Consider the following 20,953-nt stretch of genomic DNA (forward strand, 5'->3'; position numbering starts at 1 on the left):
CACAAACAACCCTCCATGTGCTGCCACATGTACATGTGCAATTTTCTCTGTCAGCGACCAGTTTGAGTTCGAGCTCTTGTTGCTACACGCTGCATAGCCCTCCCCGGCCTTAAAGACATTGTGGCGTGCTCCAGCAAGTTCGCGCCCCGAGCTCACCGAGGCGGTTCCGGGCGACAAACCCGACAAAGCCGCAGTCCTCGGAAAGTAAGGTAAGACTAGCTAGCAGCCTGTCTAACGTGATTGTGCCTGCGTTATGCTACGGTCCAATTTGGCTGAACTCGCTGGAAAGGGGCTGAATATTTTCTCGCAGTAATGCATGGCCTGCGCCGCTCACCTTGGCTGCAGTGCCGCGGCTCTGTTGACGTCGTCGTCCTTGGCTTCTCACGTCGCAGGCTGAGATGCTAGACTCGACCTTTACGGTAGTATGTTTCGAATTGGTGATGAAAAGTATTGTACCAATGGGTGAAGCCTCTGTCGTGGTCGCGTATAAAGCTGAGAGCATCCGCGGCAAGACGTAGACAGCAGAACTGGACTCATCTTCACATCTAGCCAAATCCACAATACAACGCGCCTTCACCTCGTTCGCACTCTCAACATGTACACGAAGCACTCCGATCGCCTTATTCTTTCCGTCTCACTTCTTCTTCAGGCTGTCCCAGGCGTCACAGCGGTCGAGGTCAGTCGACCTTGGACCCCGGCTGATGGCCACTTGGGCGACACCAACAACGGCTGTGACCAGAGTCCTCCACTGCCTCCTTCCGAAGTCGACGCCATTGTGGTAGGTGGCGGGTTTTCAGGCCTCACTGCCGCGTATGAACTGCAACAGTCAGGCTACACCACACTCGTGCTTGAAGCGACGCACCTCCTCGGGGGCAAGTCCCGCTCCCAGAGACTGAAGACTGGTCCTGGCGTCGCGGAACTCGGCGCCACCTGGATTAACAACAAGACGCAAAAGACAGTTTATGAATACAGCGAGCGCTTCGGACTGGACACCGTCGTACAGTATAACGACGGCGATACCATTTTTCAGGGCGAAGATGGCAAGGTAACCCGCTCAACTCCAGGTGATGATTCCGAGGTATGTTATCATTAGTACCATTCTTCACTCAACAAGAGATCAATTGTGGACATCGGATGCTGACTGTGCCAGCCCGAGGACCCTGAGCTCGCTCTCCAGGAAGCTACCTGGTTACTCCTCATCGAAGAATCTGCCGCCAAGATTAACATCTCCGACTGGGACAGTTTCCCCGAGAAGAAGGACGTTTCATTTGCCGACTGGCTCGACAGTTACAAGATGTGGGAGAAGGCGCACATTCGAGCCCTCAGCCGTGGACTTTCCAGGGCTATCGTTGGACGCGAGCCGGAGGATATCGGAGCACACTATTTTCTCGACTACATCAAGTCGGGGGGTGGCCTTCGTAGTCTCATGTTTGAGGATCAAGAGGGTGCCCAGTTCCAGTGGATCAGGCAAGGTGGGTCTCCCTCAAGAAACAACGATTCCAGCATGATGTTGATAGTTGACACGTTACAAGGCACCACGGCCATCGCAACCAATCTCGCCGAGGCAATGACCCCTGGAAGCGTACTCATCCACAGTCCCGTCCACAGCGTTGTCCAGCACAACGACACAGCCATTGTCGCAATCGAGTCTGGCCAGTCTTTCCGCGCCAAGAAGGTCATCATTGCTGTGACGCAGAACGTCTATGACAAAATCGCTTTCTCTCCTCCCCTGCCCTGCGACAAGCGCAACCTCGTGTCTCACACAAAACCAGGAATCTACGCAAAGATGGCCATTACCTATTCCAAGTCTTGGTGGCGCGACGCTGGTCTCGTCGGCAAGTTTACCTCTCTCGCGGGGCCGGCTTGTTTCGGTTGGGAGATTTCGGATGCATCGCAAGATCTGCACGCCCTCATGGTGTTCATTGCCGGTAGTATCGCTGAGAAATGGAGCGCTCTGCCCGCGGACGAGAAGGAGAGGTCAATCATTGAGCATCTGGCTGAAATCTTCGGAAAGGATCTTGCCAACGAGGCGCGAGACGTGCGCGAGGTTCAGTACGTCGAGTGGACGACGGAGGAGTATTTCCTCGGTGGACCGACAACCACTCTCGGGGCGGGCATGTTGCGCAAGTACGGCGCGGCGATGAGGGAACCGTTTGAGAATGTGCACTTTGCTGGCACTGAAACTGCGTTTGTGTGGAAAGGGTACCTGGAGGGGGCAGTCACTGCGGGCCAGCGTGCAGCACAGGAGGTTGTTGATGGATTGACGGAAACCAAGGACGCTTGACATGTCATACATTGATGACCAGCGGCCAATTCGCCGCCTTAATTGGCGGAGTCGTGGAGCAGGCTGATCCGAGTATATCTACGATTCCCTTCTGCTTGCTAAAGCTATCCGTGGTGACCCTGTCTATCATTTTGCCCATTCTCGACAGTTTGGATCTCAAGACTTCACTTTCCTCTGCGACTTGCGGCGGCTCGGGTTTGCGTGTTAGTAGTCCTCGATCGATGCATGCTCGGCCGATATATAAACGCTTATTGGCCTCCCGTAGCAATTATGTGCTCCAGTCAGTCTTCGTAGCATTAGCGCGCCTTTCTTCACGAACTGATCATCGAACACTGCCGTCTCGTCTGCTGGGTTGTGTAGTAGAGCTGTCAAGCGAACCGCGCTATCTGCTACATAAGGCAACTCTACAATATCACCAGTCTAATGCATTGCTTGTGAGTCCCAGATTGCGTAATCTTATCCGAAAATTGCTGCACAGTGGCTCCCGATATCTTCCGCCACCTTCCTCAGCCAGTTAGCATGGTTCCATGGAGGAAAAAATGGTAAGGGCTTACATGGCAAGGCCGAATGCTGCTAGCATCTACAAAAAGAAAAGAAACTGCATCTTTTCCGAGGCAAGGGCAAACATAAAGGTTGCAGAACCACTCGAGCGTTCATGGTTCTCACTGTCCCTCGCAGTCTAAGCTTCTTAGCTCAAGAGTTCACCCAATTCTCAGCTGCGTAACCCTTGAACTTTCATGAAGACGCGGGGAGGGATTGTCGTGGATGAATATGCCCTGGTGAAGCGCATTTGTTGCATTGCAGCCAAGTTGCTTATGCAAGAGAAGTCTGGTCAGTATTGACAAGCATACTAAGGGGTCGTAGCTTTAATCTGTAAATTCTTGGTCTCCATGCCGAATAAGTGCCATGTGGATTCACTCGAAGGTCTTTCGCCTACATTCACGTATGGTACCGATTCGAATTGTTTCTTTCGGAGATCCGGCAAGATGAAACTCAGCATCATCTTTCGTTGCTTTTCTGACAACCTCATTAGGGATATCTTTCTCCTCAAAATTCGAGTCAGTGCTTGACTGGGTCTATCATTTCTCAACTGCCCTCAGGATAGTAACGTGAGTGCTGTCTAAGAAAGATTATCTCATCAGATTCCATTTTCGGACTGGCACCGAAACGCAAGCTTCAGGCTTTTGCTTTCGTATTTCTCGACGTTGAAGGACGATTGGCGACTGCTGGCCGTTGCATCGGGCTTCGCTCACAGCATCCCGAACCGAACACACCCATCCACTAATACAGTGATGAGACCCAGAGTCCGCCGTCTAGCCGGGGCCAAGACATTCTGGCATCTACAGGTAGATCTCAAGTATAATCACACTGTGGAAAGTATGATGATCAGTTCCAAGGGCGTCCGCTCAACCAAGTGAGGAAAATTCGTGTTGGTCGCAGCTGGAGGACAAACTGCGCCACAATTGGCATACTCAGTGGCTGTGTGTGGCGCAACGTTGGCTGACTGTCAACAGAAAAGTTTTCCCCGGCTAATCCCTTTATTCGAGATCGGAAAGCAATACCTCCCCTACCAGCATTGCCGCCATTGTATCGTCTCATTCATTGTCGTTCCTTATCAATGTAACTGTAATTATTTGTTAGCCAACGGTGGCTTTCCATTTCCTTCATTTTGACCCGCCCACGCGCGGGTGGTAGCGCCCCGGGTGCACTAGCAACGGCGCAGTGCTGGACCGTCACCCCGGATTCGAGCTCCATTGCATGAATGCACATGACATGACATCTGAGCGGGCCTGACCTATCAACGAGTAAAAGGCCATCAGGGCCATGTCGCTTCGCTACCACGTCGGCGCTGCCACGGGCTCCCAGCTGCTCGATCCCTGGGCTCATGGACTCAGCGTCATGAAAGATGTCTTTGCGAGCTGGTCGAGATTGGACATCACTCAGATCGGGTCTCTCATCGCCATTGCCGGGACACTGCCGACGGCGTGGAGGTTTGTCCACAGGTTATGGTCCGAGGCAGCCGCCTGCGTCCGGCGCTTCTTCCTGGCATCCGTCACGATCCCCGGCGGTGACCCCCTCAACGCCAGCGTCGTCAAATGGGTCCTCGAGAACCGTCCTCGGCACCACCGGTCTTTCACGGGACGCACCGAGGTCGGACATGTCCACAGCGATAGGGGCGCGGCTCTGAAAAAGTCGCAACAGTCCATCCAGTACTCGCCTCATTGGAACTCTCGCTGGATATGGTATGACGGAACCCTCATTATGGTCTCGCGCCGGATCGACGACTTCAACGCCTCCCTCTCCGACCCGAGGAACGACGGCATGGGCGGCGAGGAACTCACCCTGCGCTGTTTGGGCTGGTCCGCAGAGGCCCTTAAAGCTTTCGTTGAAGGATGCCGCGCGTATTCCGAAAAGCAGACGCAGTTCTTCGTCATCATCTACTCTCGCGACCGTTACGGCCTGGCCTGGCAGCCCAAGGCCAGAAGACCGATCCGGCATCTGGAGACGGTGCACTTCGACACAAATCTCAAGCAGGACCTGTTGGCCGACATACGGAACTACCTCGACCCCAAGACGAAGAGGCGGTACCAGAGCCGCAGCATGCCGTATCGGAGGGGCTATCTCTTTTACGGACCGCCGGGGACCGGCAAGTCCTCCCTGTCGGTGGCCCTCGCCGGCGAGTTTGGCCTCGATCTCTACGAGGTCAAGGTCCCCAGCGTTGCGACGGATGCGGATCTCGAGCAAATGTTCCAGGAGGTGCCACCACGGTGCGTCGTTTTGCTGGAGGACATCGATGCCGTCTGGGTCGACCGCTCGAACCCGCGCCCCAGCAGCCAGGACGGCAACATGACGCCCAACTGCACCCTGTCCGGTCTCCTGAACGTCCTGGACGGCGTCGGCTCGCAGGAGGGCCGCATCGTCATCATGACGACCAACAGGCCCGAGCAGCTCGACAGCGCGCTCGTGCGGCCGGGGCGCGTGGACATGAAGGTGCTGCTCGGCAACATCAGCCAAAGGTCGGCCGAGGAGATGTTTGTCCGCATGTTCTCGCCTGAGCTGGGCTGCACGTCACCCCTGGAGATGGACGAGGTCAAGGGTCTCGCCGCACGTTTCGCTGCCGAGGTGCCGGACGACGTGTTGACGCCTTCTCAGCTGCAGGGCTTTTTCCAGCTTCACCTGGAGAGCCCGCATGACGCTGCGAGCAGTATCAAGTCGTGGGTCGAGACGGAGCTCGAGAGAACGCCGGAGACGAGTTTTGAATTCGTCAGCGGCCGCAAGAGCCCCCCGAACACACTGAGGGTGGAGCAGATTGGATAGATTGTACAACACTTGTGTAGACGGTTTTGTATTTTGCATGATAGACGGAATTTCGGGTGGCTTTGTAGTTGCTTGGGGGTGCTTGTGTACTGGAGATGGGACTTTTGGCACCTAATCAGCGTATTTTCTTGCACCATTCATCTGTGCATGCTCGATCGATGTATGGGCTGCCGAGTCTGCCATGACGGAAACATGGTAGCACAGCTTTTGGTGATCTCCACGGTTAGGGTCCCCTACCGGCAGGCCTCAAGCCTTCACTAGCGATCTAGTGGACGTTGGAACCAACCAACGCCATCGCCTGAAACAGAGATCAAGGTTGATGCTCACAAAAGAAGGTTTGCCCACTACACACAATGACGAGCTACGGGGAGCTATGCGTGACTCGAGTTGATAGCGTATCATCAAACCAATCTTCCAGAAAAATGGAAAAGCCCGATTGCCCTGATAGCGGGTGTGACGAAGGGGGTGGGCTCGAGTCAAACACGCCAGGCTAAGACTTCGCCATGTCCCCCCCTTAAAGACCTAAAGACCTAATGAGCCCCGTAGAACCTGTGGCGGGCCGAGTTATAGTGGGGTCTAGCACCCGCGTGCGGGGAAGGTTGGAGGCGGGTCGCACCTGGGGTCGCGACCCCCATCGTGCCTTCCCCCCTGCCTGTTTGCTCATTGCTTGAGGTCATTAACATAATACCTGCTCCAAGGACACCCGCTCCTTGGACTTCTTCTCGTTTCCTCTCGTCTGTTTCCCGGCATGACCCTTCTGATGCCGAAGACGTCTCGATACGAAGACGTCTTGATCTGAAGACGCCATGACGAAACGCCCTTGGGCCGAGACCGAGAGTACAGAGTGGCAACCACAATCGCAGGGTCCAACCCAGCATCAGCGCTTCTCCTCTTCAGGCTCTCCACAGTTGCTGGCCCAAGGTGTAGCACCTGCGACTCACTGCCAACCATCATCCAAAGCAAACCCACAGCGCAACAGCCCGGCGACAAGTCCGACCACCCAGATGACACTTGGTCTGAACAATGGCGCTGGTGTCTCTGACCATTCGATTCCTCAAATCTCGCGCAAGATCAAGGCGTGCGGCGCATGTCGAAGACACAAGGTGAAAGAATATCCCGGCTGTTTACTGTAGGAACACAAACTGACACGGCCCAAGATCAAATGCTTGATGGACGACAGCGGACCACCGTGCCGCCGCTGCGCAGAGAGAAACCTCGGATGTGTCCTCGGCAAGAACCTGCAGAGCATCATTGACGAAAAGTCGCAGTACACCGACGCTGTGCTCCACGACCTGGATGCCCTCCATGCTACTCTGCGCGACGTCACGCAGAAGCTTGGCCTTTCGGAGCCGCAGCCTCTCGAAACGAGCGGGATGCGTGATGCCGGAAGTTCGCCGGGCGCCACGGACCGTCAACCCCGAGCCGTGAACGGCACCACCACCAACAACAACAACGGCAGCACGAACAACAACCGCCTCGCTCCATCCGACAATCACGTCGGTCCCTCGTGTGACAACTCACCCAAGATCTCGCCTGAAGACGAGTCGCACCTCCCCAATGTGCCGATCCACTCCCTGTACGCCCTCACAAAGCTGCGGGCTTTGCGACCTGATAGCCCGGACGAGCACCGAAGCCGAATTGCCGACGACTTTATTGCCCGAGGTGCCATATCTCTGAGCGCAGCAGAACGTCTTTTCTGTCTGTATCGAGATGAATTGGACTTTTACATGTATCGTGTGGGATGCCGCTATCAGACTCTCGATGAGCTACGCCGAAAGAGCTCTGTTCTGACAGCCGCGACCTTGACAGTCGCAGCGCTCCACGAACCTGCGGCGGAGGCACTGTACGGAGTGTGCAGCGCAGAGTTCCGCCGCCTCATGGAAAAATCCATGTTCGATCGAAGAGTTGACCGGGATTACATCCGTGCCATGGCCATTGCCGCCTACTGGCTCAGCGACATGTCGTGGATGATCTCGGGTTATGCTATTAGACGAGCGTCCGAGTGCAACCTTCACAACTGTCACAGCCAAGCTATCGAGAAGCAAAGCCAAGAGGCCGCTGATGGTGCGAGGCTCTGGTATATTCTCAACATCTGCGACCAGCACCTTGCCACTCTGTACGGTCGACCAGCAATTGTGCACGAAGACTCCTCAATGCAGGGCTGGGAGAGCTTCTTAGAATCCCCCGTCTCCAATGCCGAAGACAAGCGCCTCGCGAGCCAAGTTGCGTTACTAGGGATTCTCGGAAGCATACGGGAGCTTTTCGGGCCTGACAAAGGCCAACCTATACCAAGGGCATATCTCCATCAGATAGCCCACTTCAACAAGCAGCTGGACCACTGGATAGGCCATTGGTCAGGTGTCTTACGCGGTACGTATCAGCCTGTTCATCAGAAGACCATGAAGTCGCTAACACCGCAGACCAATATTCAGGCGTCGGGCGGTTTCCTAGCAAGGGTGCTCTTTTGCATTTCCACTTCGCCAAGTTGCATTTGTACTCTCACATTTTCCGTGGCTCCTCGGGCGAACTCACCATTCCACATTATTTTCTGGATGGCACTGCGACAGCCATTGCTGCCGCCACATCCACGATCGAATTCATCCTCACCGACCCAGACGTATCAGCCAGCGTGGTGGGCATACCCTCTTACCTCCACTGCATGACGGCTTTTGCTTGCATGTTCTTGATCAAGGTGTCTGTCAAACACGGCGGCGATCTGATCGAGCCCCAGCGCGTCTGGGACCTGACAACACGACTCGTTCGCCACTTTCGTTCACTACCGACAGGGCGCTGGCACCTGGCGAACCTCATGGCGCCGGGACTCGAGAAGATGGCTGCAACGCTGAAGCCACACGTTCAAGGGCAGACGACGATGCAAAATGGCATGGCTGGCTGCGAAATGACCAGTGGGGTGTTGGAAGTGCGCGGTCAGCCCATGATGCCAGTCGCCGACCCTGTATTGATGGGCATGGAAGGTGACATTTTGTTTGATTTCGATATGAGCTTTGGACTATCGCCAGTGTTCCGTTTTGATCCGACCACAATGGCGATTGAGGGCTTGCAGGAGTTTGCGAACGTGGAGTATTCCACACAGCCTCAAACCTGAGATGTATCCATGACAAGAGGAAACGCGTCTATGAACATGATACTCGGGGACAATGTTGAAGACACAGATATGATTTAGACAGTGTTTTATTCAGCGCGTGTCCGCATGTGTCACAGCTTGTCTCTCGCTTTACATGCCCTGGATCGCCCTCGGTCGGTACTCGCTTTCCAGGTACTCTACCTCTTCGTCAGTCAACTTCATCTTCAGAGCCTCACCAGCCTCCGTCACCCTCTTTACAGAACTCAGACCCAGAATCGGCCAACAGCCTTGCCTCAGCACCCACGCCGTCGCCACAACCGCCATGCTAACGCCCCTCTTGTTCGCAACCTCCTCCACCCTCCCGACAATGTCCAGGTTGGCATCCGCGAACCACAGATCCTTCTTCTTGTCCATCTTGCTCCGCACCGACTCCTCGCCCAGCGGCTTCGCTAGCAGACCCCTAGCGATGGGACTCCACGGGATGACGCCGACGCCGCTCGCCCGGCAAAAGGGCAGCATCTCGCGTTCCTCCTCGCGATAGAGGAGGTTGTAGAAGGGCTGCATCGAGATGAACTCTGTCCAGCCGTGTGCGCGCGCGACGTACTGCAGCCGGGCAAACTCCCAGGTGTACATGGACGAGGCGCCTAGGTAGCGGACCTTGCCGGACTGGACCACGTCGTGCAGGGCGCGCATGATTTCTTCGGGGGGCGTCTCGCGGTCCAGGCGGTGAATTTGGAGGACGTCTGGCTGTGTTGGTCTTTTGCTTACCGCCTTTCGCGCGGCTCAGCAAGGAGGACAAGGGAACGCACCAATGTAGTCTGTGCCCAGCCGCTCGAGGCACCTGTCGACGGCGTGGAAGATGTGTTTGCGACTGAGACCCATGAGGTTGACCATTGGCCCGTCGTTGACGCTCGGCGGTCTCGAATCGTCGTCCATGACGGGGTTGAAGATTTTGGACAGTATGACGACCTTTTGCCGCGGAATGTTGAACTTCTTGAGCGCCTTGCCGATGATCACCTCCGACTGGCCGTTGGAGTACGTGTCCGCCGTGTCCCAGGTGTTGATGCCCGCGTCGTAGGCGGCCTTGAGGAGCTCGAGGCCGTCTTCCTCGCCCAGGGTCCAGGGGGAGGATTCCCATGTCGGGGAGCCGAAGGTCATGCAGCCGAGGATGATCTTGGAGACTTTGAGGCCGCTCGTGCCGAGTCTGTCTATTTGGTCAGACGGGCGAGAGCAGAGATGGCGGCTTCACTTGCCTGACGTATTCCATATTGGCGGACATGGCGTCTGGATGCGATTGGGCTGGGTATATTGGGTGAGGCAGTACTTGCGATGCCGTCCCTCTCCCTGTCATGATTTTGCCTGGGGTCTTCTTATCCCCTACGAAGGACCCCCACTTCCATTCACTGCTAGAAGTGACGACGACAAGGGGCTCAGTCTTCCATTGGGAGCAGATCTGCAATCATCCGCCGGAGGCTGTCTATCGGCTTTGTCTCCGAAGTCGGTGGTTGGAGGCCGGCATTGTGGCCGATGTACTCCAACTGGGATGTCGCGACATGATGGAGGGGTTAGCTTTGGAGAAGTGCGGGGATCTTGACGGCACCAGCTACCGTTGAAGTTTGGCAGAGGGAAGAGGGGTCCATGGCCGATATTCGCGATGGCTTGTTTCACGGACGCACTTCCTGAGAGGTTCATCACAGCTGAAGCCGCTTGAACTTCTTCTGAATTTTCATTACCGTCACCATAATCACGAACTGCCATCTCTCCAGATCTCCCCGTACATACAAACATCCGCATCATGGCCGACATCCTCATCACCGGCGCCGCCGGCTTCATTGGCCAGGACCTTGTATCTGCCCTCTTGGCCGCAGACCCCTCTACACGCCTCACCCTCACAGACGTAGTCGAGCCTCCCGTTCCCGCCAGCGCAGCGTCCCACAGCGATCGCATAACCTCTCTCGAGGCCGACCTCACATCTCCCGCCGCCGTAACCTCCCTTCTCTCCCGCCCCTTCACCGCAGTCTATCTCCTCCACGGCCTCATGTCCGGCGGCGCCGAAGCAAACCTCGACCTCGGCCTGAAAGTCAACGTCGACTCCGTTCGCACCGTCCTCGACCACCTCCGCACCGAGTACCCCGGCACAGTCGTCGTCTTCACCAGTTCCTGCGCCGTCTACGGTCCCGCGAATCCCGTTCGCGAATCCGAAACGCTGCCGCAGCCTCGCAGCTCGTATGGAGCCGAAAAGCTCATCATCGAGCTGTTGCTCAACGACTACTCGCGACGCGGGCTGCTGGACGGACGCATCGTCAGATTGCCGACCGTCATGGTGAGGCCCGGGGCCCCCTCTGCCGCGGCATCGAGCTTTGCTTCGGGCATCGTGCGGGAGTCGCTGAACGGGGAGAGGAACGTGTTGCCCGTTGCGCGGGATCTGGAGCTGTGGGTGTGCAGTCCCAAGACGGTGGTCAAGAATCTGGTCAAGATCAAGGACGTACCGAAGGAGGCGTTTGGGGAGTCGAGGATTGTCAATTTACCGGGCATTACCGTGACGGTGAATCAGATTCTGGACGCACTGGAGTCGGTGGGCGGCAACGAGGCTGCGAGTCTGGTGGAGGAGAAGAGGGACCCTGTCATTGAGAAGATCGTCAACACGTGGCCTTCGAGGTTCGATGTTAGTCGAGCTTATGGTCTGGGCTTGGAGGCTGATGGAGATGTGCTCGATGCTGTCAAGGCGTTTGCTGCGACGCTGGAGGCATAGAGTCTATGTGCTAGGCTGTGTGAAACCACAGTGATGCGATCAATCGGGAAGACTTTGCCAAGGAGATTTATGTGTGAGAATCGCTTGAACTTTTGACAAATGATTCATGTTAGAGTGTTCACTTTACAGCTGTAGGGCAGCGTATCAAGTGCCTTACCGTCGGTAAGACACTTTATTGCTGGAAATAGGGTTAAGTATCTACGGACGCCTCGGTCAAGGAGCCTGGTGGTGACGGACTCCCCCGAATTTACGTCTTGAGGAATACTCTGGATGGATGTCATGGGATCTTGAATTTATTGAACTCTATATCTTTGCTATCACTGCTCTTCTGTGCTTTCGTCCGGGCTCGCTCTGCTCTACGGATGCCACGAGATAATCAACGTCACGCGTATTGACCAAAGCCGGGGTTGCATCATCCAGACTTGTGATACCACATAGTCTCATTGATGTTTCTAGTTCATCTTTGAGTACTTGAAAGGGTCAGCAAGTAACTCGAGATTTCAGTCGCACGTCACACTCACTTTGAACTAGATGTTCTACGCCTTCTTGACCATATACCAACGAATACAGCGTGGGCCGGCCGATGCCCACCGCCGTAGCTCCCAGCGCGACAGCCTTTAGTATGTCTGATCCTCGCTCGAAACCGCCATCAACGTAAACCTCAAGCTTTTCAAAAACCTCTGGGCAGTGTTTTCGTAGCTCCATCAAGACCAGGATGCTTGCTTGAGATCTGTGCATGATTCGTTAGCTCTGAGCCAGGCGTGAAGTGGCGACAACGTACCCATCGAGAGATCGGCCACCGTGGTTGCTCAGCAGAATTGCATCTACGCCATACTCTACTGCCATCTTGGCGTCGTCTGCGGTCTGGACACCCTTAAGGACAATTGGCACACCACTCGCCTCTCGTATCCATGACAGATCATCCCATGTCAGGGACTTGTCGATGTACTGCGCCATCAGACGCCCCAATCCACTTCCCTTCTTGTCTTTGCTGCTCTCGCCGCCACTGATGGCGGATCGTACCGTCACAGCCTGCGCGGCCCGTTCGTCTGCTTCACGTTTGCCTGGCACTGGTGCGTCGACCGTTACAAATATGGCCTTGATACCTAGGGAGCGTGCCGATTTGAGGATGTCAATCGTTTTCTGTCGTTCGGAGTTGATATACAGCTGAAAGAAGAAGGGTTGTGTCGCTGGTGCGGCTGTCATGATGGAGCGCAGTGTATAAGAAGCGTTGCTTGAGATCTAGGGATGCGAGACATGACTTAGCATTGATCATCCAAATCTCAGGACAACGAGACGTACACATTGGATAATACCTTCGTTGGCAGATGCACGGCTCAGAGCCAACTCGCCGTCGGGATGAACCAGACGTGCCATCGCAGCAGGGGCGATGAAGAACGGGGCTGTACTCTTGAAACCGAGAATGCTGGTTTTCATGTTGACGCTGGTGACATTTCGAAGTATCCTTGGACGTATCATGATCCTTCGAACAAGTTCCTTGTTCTTGCTGTGCGTAATGAGATCTGTAGCTGCGGAAGAGTAAAAAGCCCACGTCTTCGGTGTCAGTGCCTTAGATGCCACAACCTCAAAGTCAGGTGCGCTGAGCACAGATTCAAGAGAAGGAACTTCGTTTGTTGGTGATGCTGTTGGGGCCATTGTCGTATGACGCTTGGCACCAAACTGAACAGCACTGGTGGAGACATCGGGACTGGGCTCCTCAAGGAAACCCTTGAATTTCCCCTTAGGCAGCTCCTCGATGATATCGGGTGCGTGTACTTGGTCGAAGGGTTTTGTTGCATCAGACCCAGCACACCGGAGAAGGACTGCTATTGTTAACACGGTCAAGGCTGACAGGACGACTGTTCTTACCCAGCGGCCCTCCCGGATGCTCGCCAATAAAGTCCGTGATATCCCATACCTTGTTGTGGACTGCGATCCAACAGTCGCTTGAGGTATTGTGCTTATTGAGATTGTCGAGTGTGATGATTGGCTTTTCGCTTGAAACGCCTTCTGGTGTCATACTTGAAGCCACAAGATACTCGGCTATGACAAGCACTCGTTGCAGCTAAAAGTCGGAGGTGTGGAGGTGTGGAAGCATCGATTTGCTCCCGGATTTTTTGACCAGTTTATCAAGAGACAAATAGACGAACCAGGACAGGACTCCATGACCGAAATGCTACTGGCTGGATTTCGATGTCTTCAATCGCCTTTGTCAATCTTCAATTGTCTGATTGTTGGGGCGTCGGGAACCCCGGGGATGGCCCCGAACACGCAAGCTTGTTCCCCACAGAGGCGGAATCCCCAATATCGGCATTGTCGCCGATGTCGAGGACCAGCCCATCATCTTACCCACAGACCAACGGCTTCCCTTGTGATCCTCTTGCATCGGACAGTCAATCACTCCACAGCTTGGCTGATCTCAGAGATCTTGGTATGGAGAAACCATGCCATTCTGCCGACTTCTGTGACCTGTGGTGTTAGCCATACCTCTACAACACACAACTCAGCCCTACAAAGTATCGTTAATCTGCGCGTCGAAAGAAGCGTTTCAACAACAACGCTTTGTCACCACATTGCTCCCTTGTGGCCCCAACACACACAATGCCTTCCAGCAATATTGCTTCCAAATCCAACCCACTTCCGCCGGGAGTCTACACGCCTGTCGTTACTATCTACAAGGCAAACGATCCATCGCAACAAGTGGATCATGATGCCATGTATGTGCAGTGCCAGGGCCTCATCAGTGCTGGAATGCACGGCCTAGTTTATCTCGGCACCAACGGCGAGCTCGCCCTCTTGACACCTGAGGAACGCAAAGCCATTATTCAAACTGCAGCGCGAGCAATTGCCGACCTCAAAAAGCCCAATTACCCTCTTGTCGCAGGCATCTCCGCCCAGTCAACCTTCGAAACGATCCTCAATGCAAAAGACGCAGCGGGTGCCGGCGCCAACTTCGCGCTGCTGTTACCTCCGAGCTACTGGGCCAAGGCCCTGTCAAGCAACGCGCTGCTTGCCTACTATCGCGCCGTAGCGGACGCGTCGCCGATTCCGATCATTGTCTACAATTTCCCCGGTGTCACTGCTGGTATTGATCTCGATTCGGACCAGATCGCGGCCCTGGCGTCTCATCCCAACATTTCGGCAGTCAAGCTCACGTGCGGAAACGTTGGGAAGCTGACACGCCTCACGAGCAAGTTCAAACACGATCAGTTTGGCGTCTTTGGCGGCAGCAGCGACTACCTACTGCCAACGCTGCATGCGGGCGGCAGTGGATGTGTCACGGGCATGGGCAATATTTTTCCGGGCTGCACATCAGCGGTATATGACTTGTTCCAGTCAGGCAGGGTGGATGAGGCAAGAAAGCTCCAGGACGACGTGGCTAATGCGGAATGGGCATGCAAGAAGGGCATTGCTTGCACCAAGTATGGAGCCTGGTACTACTTTGGCAGAGGCCAAGGTTTAGACAGCGAGGCCTCCTGGAACATGAGAAAGCCATATGAGCCTCTGAGTGACGCCATGAAAAAATGGACTTTGGAGACTTTAGGGGTGCTAGAGAAGGCAGAGAAGGAGAGGCCTTGGGACAGGTAGGTTGCAGAGTGAATTTATCAGGAGTATCATTTTGCGGTAGTGCTGCGGATTCTTATACCTGGGGAGGGCTTGGACAAAAAGCGATTCAGCCAAAGACCCCGTCACTTTTGAGCGCAAATTCTTGTAGATTATTGACAACCCAGTCATGTACCTCAATAGCATTCCTGGACAGGTTTCCTTCCAGTATAGAAGCCGCAAGACCACGCTACAAGCCGTGCGATAGTGAGAATGAGCTCAGAGGAAAGGTGTAACTGCTTAATTTGGAGCAGTGAAGACACCTCCTACACGCCTTCTACACGCTTTCCACACGTGGTCCGCGGCTATTGAATATGAGTAGGGGGTCGAAACACGTCTGAATTTCGGCCCTGAGCAGTCTTTATATAAACGTTCTCGTAGTCCTCAGCCCCTACGCAGCCCCCCCGTTCGGTGGCTCCGCAGGGCCACCTGGCGTACAGCGACCAGCTGTGCGCTTCCTCGAACTCAAGCATTGTCCACCCAATGCTCAATGTTTTCAATCCGAACATACTTGATGTGTTGGCGATGGAAAGTGAAAGCAATATGAACAGGCGCATGTGAGACATCTTGCTCGGTCCAGATACTGGGGTAGCTCAGCTCCCTATTTGCTTTCTTCTCCGAGTTGTTTGTCATGCAGAATCCATCGCCATCCTCCAGAACCCGTGTTTTCCATGTGATTCCCTGGTCTGACGAGATGCCAACTGTCAAAGCCTTGCGAGGGGTACCCCAAATGGCGGATCTGCCATTCACGGATACCTGATTGGGCCGTTTGTCGCCTTCAGGGGTAATATCATCGTACAAACCTTCCCGTCTAGTCATGTTAGGTACAGCAGCGGAATTGTTGAAGACGATTGCAATGCTTCCCGATGTAAGACGGGCAGCGCAAATTCCGCTGTTGGGATTTGGCAGACTGATGGGTTCCGGAGGTGCCCAGTCAAGGCCATCTGTGGACGTGGACCGGTATACCTTGTCCGCCCATCGACTCCGGAAGAAGGCGACATAGTGATCTTGTCCCCTGACAGGTGGCACAATATTCATGTGAACCGCGCCGATGCCCCCAGGGACTCTCTTTTCCTCCCAGGTCACGCCATCGTCGCGTGAGAAAAGTACAGCGGAGATGTCGTCGTTTCCTATCCATCGCTGTCCTGCGGCGGATCGGCAGAGGAAGACGGGTAGAACCCATGTTCCATCTTTGAGAACAACGAGTGGTTGGCGGACCAAAAGCCCCTTCAAGTCTTTAAAGGGATAACTAGGGTCTGACCAGGTGTCGCCATGATCACTGGATGTCCTAACCATTACCAATGCACCGTCCTGGTTGCCTGCATCCTGTGAAGTGTGGAAGAGCCATATGTGACCAGTCCTGGGTGCTCTAAAAAGGACAGGGTTCTGACAACTGCGGCCCGTGTCCGATGAGATCTTTTGCGGTGGAGACCATTCGTTTGACCCTGGGGTCTGACGCGATAGCCAGATACTGATGTCAGGTAACCCTTCCTGGGAGCCTCCGAACCAGGCACAGAGCAGAGTCTTGTTGGGTAATTGAAGAAGGTTGGAGGCATGGGATTGAATAGTAGTCGCCGGTAGCGAGTCGAAGTGAACGAGAGAGGACGCCATTAAGTTGGTGGCCGTGGTGATCCGATCCATAGCTGGTTTATTTCGATCCGAGGCGTGCTGGATTTTTGTGATCCGTAATGATTAGGCATTGTTTCTTAATATTCCCAATGTGCTGCAGTCCGTAGATATGCATACTCCGCACCAAGTCCGGGGATGACGACTGACACGACTAGCATTTGACACATGCCAGTCGCTGAGACGCTACGATTCATGCCTGAAGCTAAGATGCTGTTCCAGTGACATTGCTAGATGCAACTCCACACTTAGAGTGACATGGCTGCATGTTACAGTTGATTTTGTCATAACTGTTTTTCATTGGAAGACTGGGCGATCTCGGACACAAAGCCGGATCTTCGTGCACTCTCGGCATTGTGACCGATGCGGCAGACGGCACGCAGAGTTCGAGCCGTCTGCTTTGAAGCGCCTCATGTTCCTTGGCCTGCCAGTGGAATATGCGGGGAAGCTTCCCACGGGGTAACCAACTTAGTCATTGACTGGCGTTGACGGACGTTGGGATATATGACTGTTCTGCTTCAGCATTGCTCAAAAGAGCCTTGATTACTATGGTCTCGGTTCTAGTCACTAAAATCATTTCTACATAGTCTTATATCTTTTTATCAACGAACTACTTCTCCCGGATACCCACTGTATCTTTCCCAGCCATGGGTGGTGGCACTTCACTATGGGCGTCTCCAGAATGGAAGAATGACCCTAAAGAGATCTTTAACCGGAAACTCCTTCTTCTTGGCGTTACAATTGCCATGGCGGGTTGCTCTTATGGGTTCGATCAAGGAAACATCGGTGGTGTCATGACATTTGTCTCTTTCCGAAAGGCCATGGGATTCGACAACCTGCAACCATCAGAAGTGGACCAACGAGGTAAGCCTGTAAAAAAAGCGACGAAGTATCAAGCCTGACCTTATACAACGCAGAGGGGAACATCGCAGCAATGTGTAAGTGCTCCTAGAAAGTATCTTCGCATTTTCTGACACGTAGTCGAAAGTGGCCGCAGGTGGCTCAGCCGGTGCATTGCTCGCAGCACCATGTGCCGATTTCCTTGGGAGGAAGAGGTCCGTGACAATCATGTCCGGTTTGTTCTTGATCGGATGTGCCATGCAAGAAGTGCCTCGTTTGAACGTGCTGTACGCTGGAAGACTCCTAGCTGGCATCGCGATCGGTGCGACCTCGATGGTGAGGGTTCTCATGCTCCGCCAGATTTACTGTTTAGCTAACCAGGGAAATTTGCAGTTAGCACCTCAGTATCTCGCAGAAAACTCCCCAAAGACTATCCGAGGTTCTCTTACAACATCCTACAACCTCATGATTGTCCTGGCGCTCTGTCTGGCCTTTTGGGTCAACTACGCCGTGAGCTTGTGGCCTAAGCAAGACCCCAACGATAACACTTCTTGGCAACTGGCTTTGGGCATTCAATTGATACCGGGATTTTTTCTCTTCTGCCTTATCTGGTGTAAGACTTTGTCATGTTGTTTTGTCGATGGGTCCAGCTGACGATATACTAGTTGTGATCGAAACTCCCCGTGCTCTCATTTCGAAAGGAAAGAAAGATCGCGGTCTAAAAAACCTTTGCAAGCTCCGAGGCCTGCCTGCGGATCACCCTTATGTTCACCAAGAGTATATGGAGATCAACGCCCAGGCCGAACATGAACAACGCCAGTATAAGGGTAAGCTGCATTGGCAGATGCAAATCAAATATGCAAGCCAACAGGAGACGCTAACAAACCTAGGCTACAACTACATTGCCGTTTTCAAAGATATTGGCACGAATGCCAGCAATCGGCGTCGTTTCTTCCTCGCCGTCATGTTGTTTATTTTCCACAAAGGCACAGGAACAGATTCGCTGAATTACTTTGCACCTGAGATTTTTGCCATGATCGGCGTGCCTCGTGGCTCCAGCTCTCTGTTGACTGTTGGCATCTACGGTCTTGTCAAATTGGTTGCGACAGTTATTTACGTCACTCTCATCGTTGACCGCGTTGGACGGCGCCTTCCACTAATGATCGGGGCAACAATTCAAGCCTGCGCCATGCTTTACATTGGACTTTTCATTCGCTTTGCCAATCCCGAGGCAGGTGGTGGCACCTCAGCTGGTGGCTACGTTGGAATCATCTGGTCAGTGATGACTGCGTCCTGCACAATTGATAGAGAGATGAATGCTGATAAGTAACAGGATTTATCTTTACGCTGTCGGATGGTCTTTCGGTCACTGCTTAGCTCCGTACGTTGTTGCTGCCGAAATCTTTCCGGCTCGTATCCGATCGGTCTGCATGTCGTTCTGTCTGTTCACCAACTGGATTGTGAACTATGGCATCACTTCTGCAACGCCCCACATGATGCGTACCATGGGCTACGGAACCTTTCTCTTCTTCTCTATCATCACATTCATTGGTGTCGGTTTTGTTTACTTCTGTTTGCCCGAGCTGAAGGGCAGGAGCATGGAGTCTATGGACGACCTCTTCTCGCATTCGCTGTGGTCTATGTTCCGGCGGGCGTATCCTACGAGCGATGAACTGGTACGCCACGATGTTCAGGAACAGCTCGCTCGAGAGGACAAGAATGACGGCACGCATGTCTCGATGGTTGAAGAACGGGAGGCGGAGAAGCGGGTGTAGATTCATGAGTGCCGGAGTCCCATGGTTATCAGGCATCTCAGATTGGCGCATTTGTTGTTGAATGTGTTCCAGAGGGCATAAAGATATCGCAGGTGCCCTGCTAGGCGGAGATATTGAATACGACTGCCTCTCGAGAAGGTGCCAATCAAGAACGGTGCTGAGCGGATGAACAGTCGCAGAAGCTGCAGAGTCCGACTATTTATTTGGTGCGAAACGACGTTTTTTATAAACATTTGTATCATGAACCGGTCTGGCGTGAAACTCGAGGTCGTATCGACAAGCTGGAGTAGTGAAACCGAGGCTGAGCTCGAGTGAATCTTGAACAATCAGAGAATATGGCGCAGGTGACCTTCTCAGCACTGTCAATTATGCCATACTGCCGAAGTCAAGTCATGTTATGAAAGAATGTTGCCCTAATGGCATCGCGCTGCTAATCATCTAACGTCGCAAATCTAGTCCCACCCAAGCAAGCCCATGACAGGGAGAGTTTTATCAGCAGCCTCGATCTTGCTTCTCATAGCTTTCAGCTCATCAACATCCCAATTGACACATACAAACTTCCCATTCAAGAACTTTGCTTCATCGCTCGTAGCCCACACAACAAAATCGGCAGGCAGGCTGATATCATCAAACGCCAGCCCTAGGTCAACGGCTTTGTGCCCAAACTTGGCAGCCATGGCCGTGCCACCAATGAGACCAGGATGAATCTGCAGCACGAAGAGGTTCGGGTTCTCGTGATGGAAGTACTCAAACAACTTGGTGCCCCCCATCTTCGAAGCGCGGTAGGCCGAAAATGTTTCCATGTACGACAAGTAGACCGCTGCCGTCGAGATGTGGATAACACACGCGCCAGGAGCAGCAACAGGGAGAAAGGCGCGAAGAAGGTTAAAGTTGCCCTTGATTGCTACTTCAAAGGCACGCCACCAGTCGGTGGGCGTGGCTTCGGCAATGGTCGTCAGGTCAGGCATGTAGCCGGCGTTGGCGATGAGGATGTCGATTTTGCCTTCGATAGCCTCGGTGTAGGCTTTGAGGGCAGCGTCAACTGCAGAGGCGTCCGCGACGTCGACAACGTAGATGTGAATCTTGGTGTCTGTTTTCAGAGCCTCGATGCTGGCTTTAGTAATCTCAAGGGTCTTAAAAGTGCGGCCAAGGAGGGCCAGATTCCCGAGATTGGATTGGGCGAGAGACTTGGCTATGGCGCTGCCGATTCCAGGACTGGCAGCCCCAGTAATCAAAGCATTCTTCTCGGAGGTGGAGAGCTCAGGGCGAAGAGGAGAAATGGCTTCGTACGTCTTGGTGCGGTAGATTTTGGTGGGAATAGGAGAAGCCATGGCACTGGATTGCAGGTAATGTAGTGAAGAGGTACTTGGACGACGACGTCAAGGTTAGATGATGGCAAAGTGAGTACCCAAGCTCTATTATTCACTGCCTTTGAGTGAGGATTTCCCTTCTTTTATACGCCGGTGCAAGGCAGCAATCTGTTACTCGGAAACCTGGGATTCCGCCATCTCTGATGATGAACCGTGTGACATGATCAATGTCCGCCCGCATCAGAAACAGCTGTCATTCCCAATCGCTGAGCTCCCGCATAGCAAACAATGAACATACTCTATACCAAAGTTCCTCCGGTCATACGGGTGAGATGGATCAGACCGTAAGGCTCCGGTGTG

At 53.8% G+C, this 20,953-nt stretch overlaps 9 protein-coding genes across 9 annotated transcripts; 6 read left to right on the top strand and 3 right to left on the bottom strand.

Moving 5' to 3' along the window:
- Positions 1 to 595: 595 nt before the first annotated feature.
- D7B24_003933 (uncharacterized protein) lies at positions 596 to 2,284 on the top strand (the record flags this gene model as incomplete). Its single annotated transcript, XM_028638118.1, has 2 exons — positions 596 to 1,078; positions 1,151 to 2,284. 2 exons carry the CDS (start codon positions 596 to 598, stop codon positions 2,282 to 2,284), a joined length of 1,617 nt encoding a protein of 538 aa, XP_028497005.1.
- Positions 2,285 to 4,108: 1,824 nt separating this feature from the next.
- On the top strand, positions 4,109 to 5,602 carry D7B24_003934 (uncharacterized protein; the record flags this gene model as incomplete). The annotated part of the gene is made up of 1 exon (XM_028638119.1): positions 4,109 to 5,602. One exon carries the CDS (start codon positions 4,109 to 4,111, stop codon positions 5,600 to 5,602), a length of 1,494 nt encoding a protein of 497 aa, XP_028497006.1.
- A 1,169-nt stretch (positions 5,603 to 6,771) lies between these two features.
- On the top strand, positions 6,772 to 8,708 carry D7B24_003935 (uncharacterized protein; the record flags this gene model as incomplete). Its single annotated transcript, XM_028638120.1, has 2 exons — positions 6,772 to 7,972; positions 8,023 to 8,708. 2 exons carry the CDS (start codon positions 6,772 to 6,774, stop codon positions 8,706 to 8,708), a joined length of 1,887 nt encoding a protein of 628 aa, XP_028497007.1.
- A 129-nt stretch (positions 8,709 to 8,837) lies between these two features.
- Positions 8,838 to 10,242, bottom strand: D7B24_003936 (uncharacterized protein; the record flags this gene model as incomplete). The annotated part of the gene is made up of 3 exons (XM_028638121.1): positions 8,838 to 9,430; positions 9,497 to 9,895; positions 10,221 to 10,242. 3 exons carry the CDS (start codon positions 10,240 to 10,242, stop codon positions 8,838 to 8,840), a joined length of 1,014 nt encoding a protein of 337 aa, XP_028497008.1.
- Positions 10,243 to 10,482: 240 nt separating this feature from the next.
- On the top strand, positions 10,483 to 11,439 carry D7B24_003937 (uncharacterized protein; the record flags this gene model as incomplete). Its single annotated transcript, XM_028638122.1, has 1 exon — positions 10,483 to 11,439. One exon carries the CDS (start codon positions 10,483 to 10,485, stop codon positions 11,437 to 11,439), a length of 957 nt encoding a protein of 318 aa, XP_028497009.1.
- A 303-nt stretch (positions 11,440 to 11,742) lies between these two features.
- On the bottom strand, positions 11,743 to 13,459 carry D7B24_003938 (uncharacterized protein; the record flags this gene model as incomplete). Its single annotated transcript, XM_028638123.1, has 5 exons — positions 11,743 to 11,909; positions 11,961 to 12,169; positions 12,221 to 12,681; positions 12,742 to 13,214; positions 13,309 to 13,459. The coding sequence occupies 5 exons, from the start codon at positions 13,457 to 13,459 to the stop codon at positions 11,743 to 11,745; spliced, it is 1,461 nt and encodes a 486-aa protein (XP_028497010.1).
- Positions 13,460 to 14,040: 581 nt separating this feature from the next.
- Positions 14,041 to 15,027, top strand: D7B24_003939 (uncharacterized protein; the record flags this gene model as incomplete). Its single annotated transcript, XM_028638124.1, has 1 exon — positions 14,041 to 15,027. The coding sequence occupies one exon, from the start codon at positions 14,041 to 14,043 to the stop codon at positions 15,025 to 15,027; it is 987 nt and encodes a 328-aa protein (XP_028497011.1).
- Positions 15,028 to 17,315: 2,288 nt separating this feature from the next.
- Positions 17,316 to 19,283, top strand: D7B24_003940 (uncharacterized protein; the record flags this gene model as incomplete). Its single annotated transcript, XM_028638125.1, has 7 exons — positions 17,316 to 17,532; positions 17,586 to 17,606; positions 17,657 to 17,844; positions 17,902 to 18,121; positions 18,174 to 18,335; positions 18,399 to 18,783; positions 18,842 to 19,283. The coding sequence occupies 7 exons, from the start codon at positions 17,316 to 17,318 to the stop codon at positions 19,281 to 19,283; spliced, it is 1,635 nt and encodes a 544-aa protein (XP_028497012.1).
- Positions 19,284 to 19,735: 452 nt separating this feature from the next.
- D7B24_003941 (uncharacterized protein) lies at positions 19,736 to 20,614 on the bottom strand (the record flags this gene model as incomplete). Its single annotated transcript, XM_028638126.1, has 1 exon — positions 19,736 to 20,614. The coding sequence occupies one exon, from the start codon at positions 20,612 to 20,614 to the stop codon at positions 19,736 to 19,738; it is 879 nt and encodes a 292-aa protein (XP_028497013.1).
- Between the last annotated feature and the right edge of the window lie 339 nt (positions 20,615 to 20,953).

Source organism: Verticillium nonalfalfae (genome assembly GCF_003724135.2).
Source record: "Verticillium nonalfalfae strain VnAa140/NRRL 66861 chromosome Unknown scaffold_22, whole genome shotgun sequence".
NCBI lineage: Eukaryota > Fungi > Ascomycota > Sordariomycetes > Glomerellales > Plectosphaerellaceae > Verticillium > Verticillium nonalfalfae.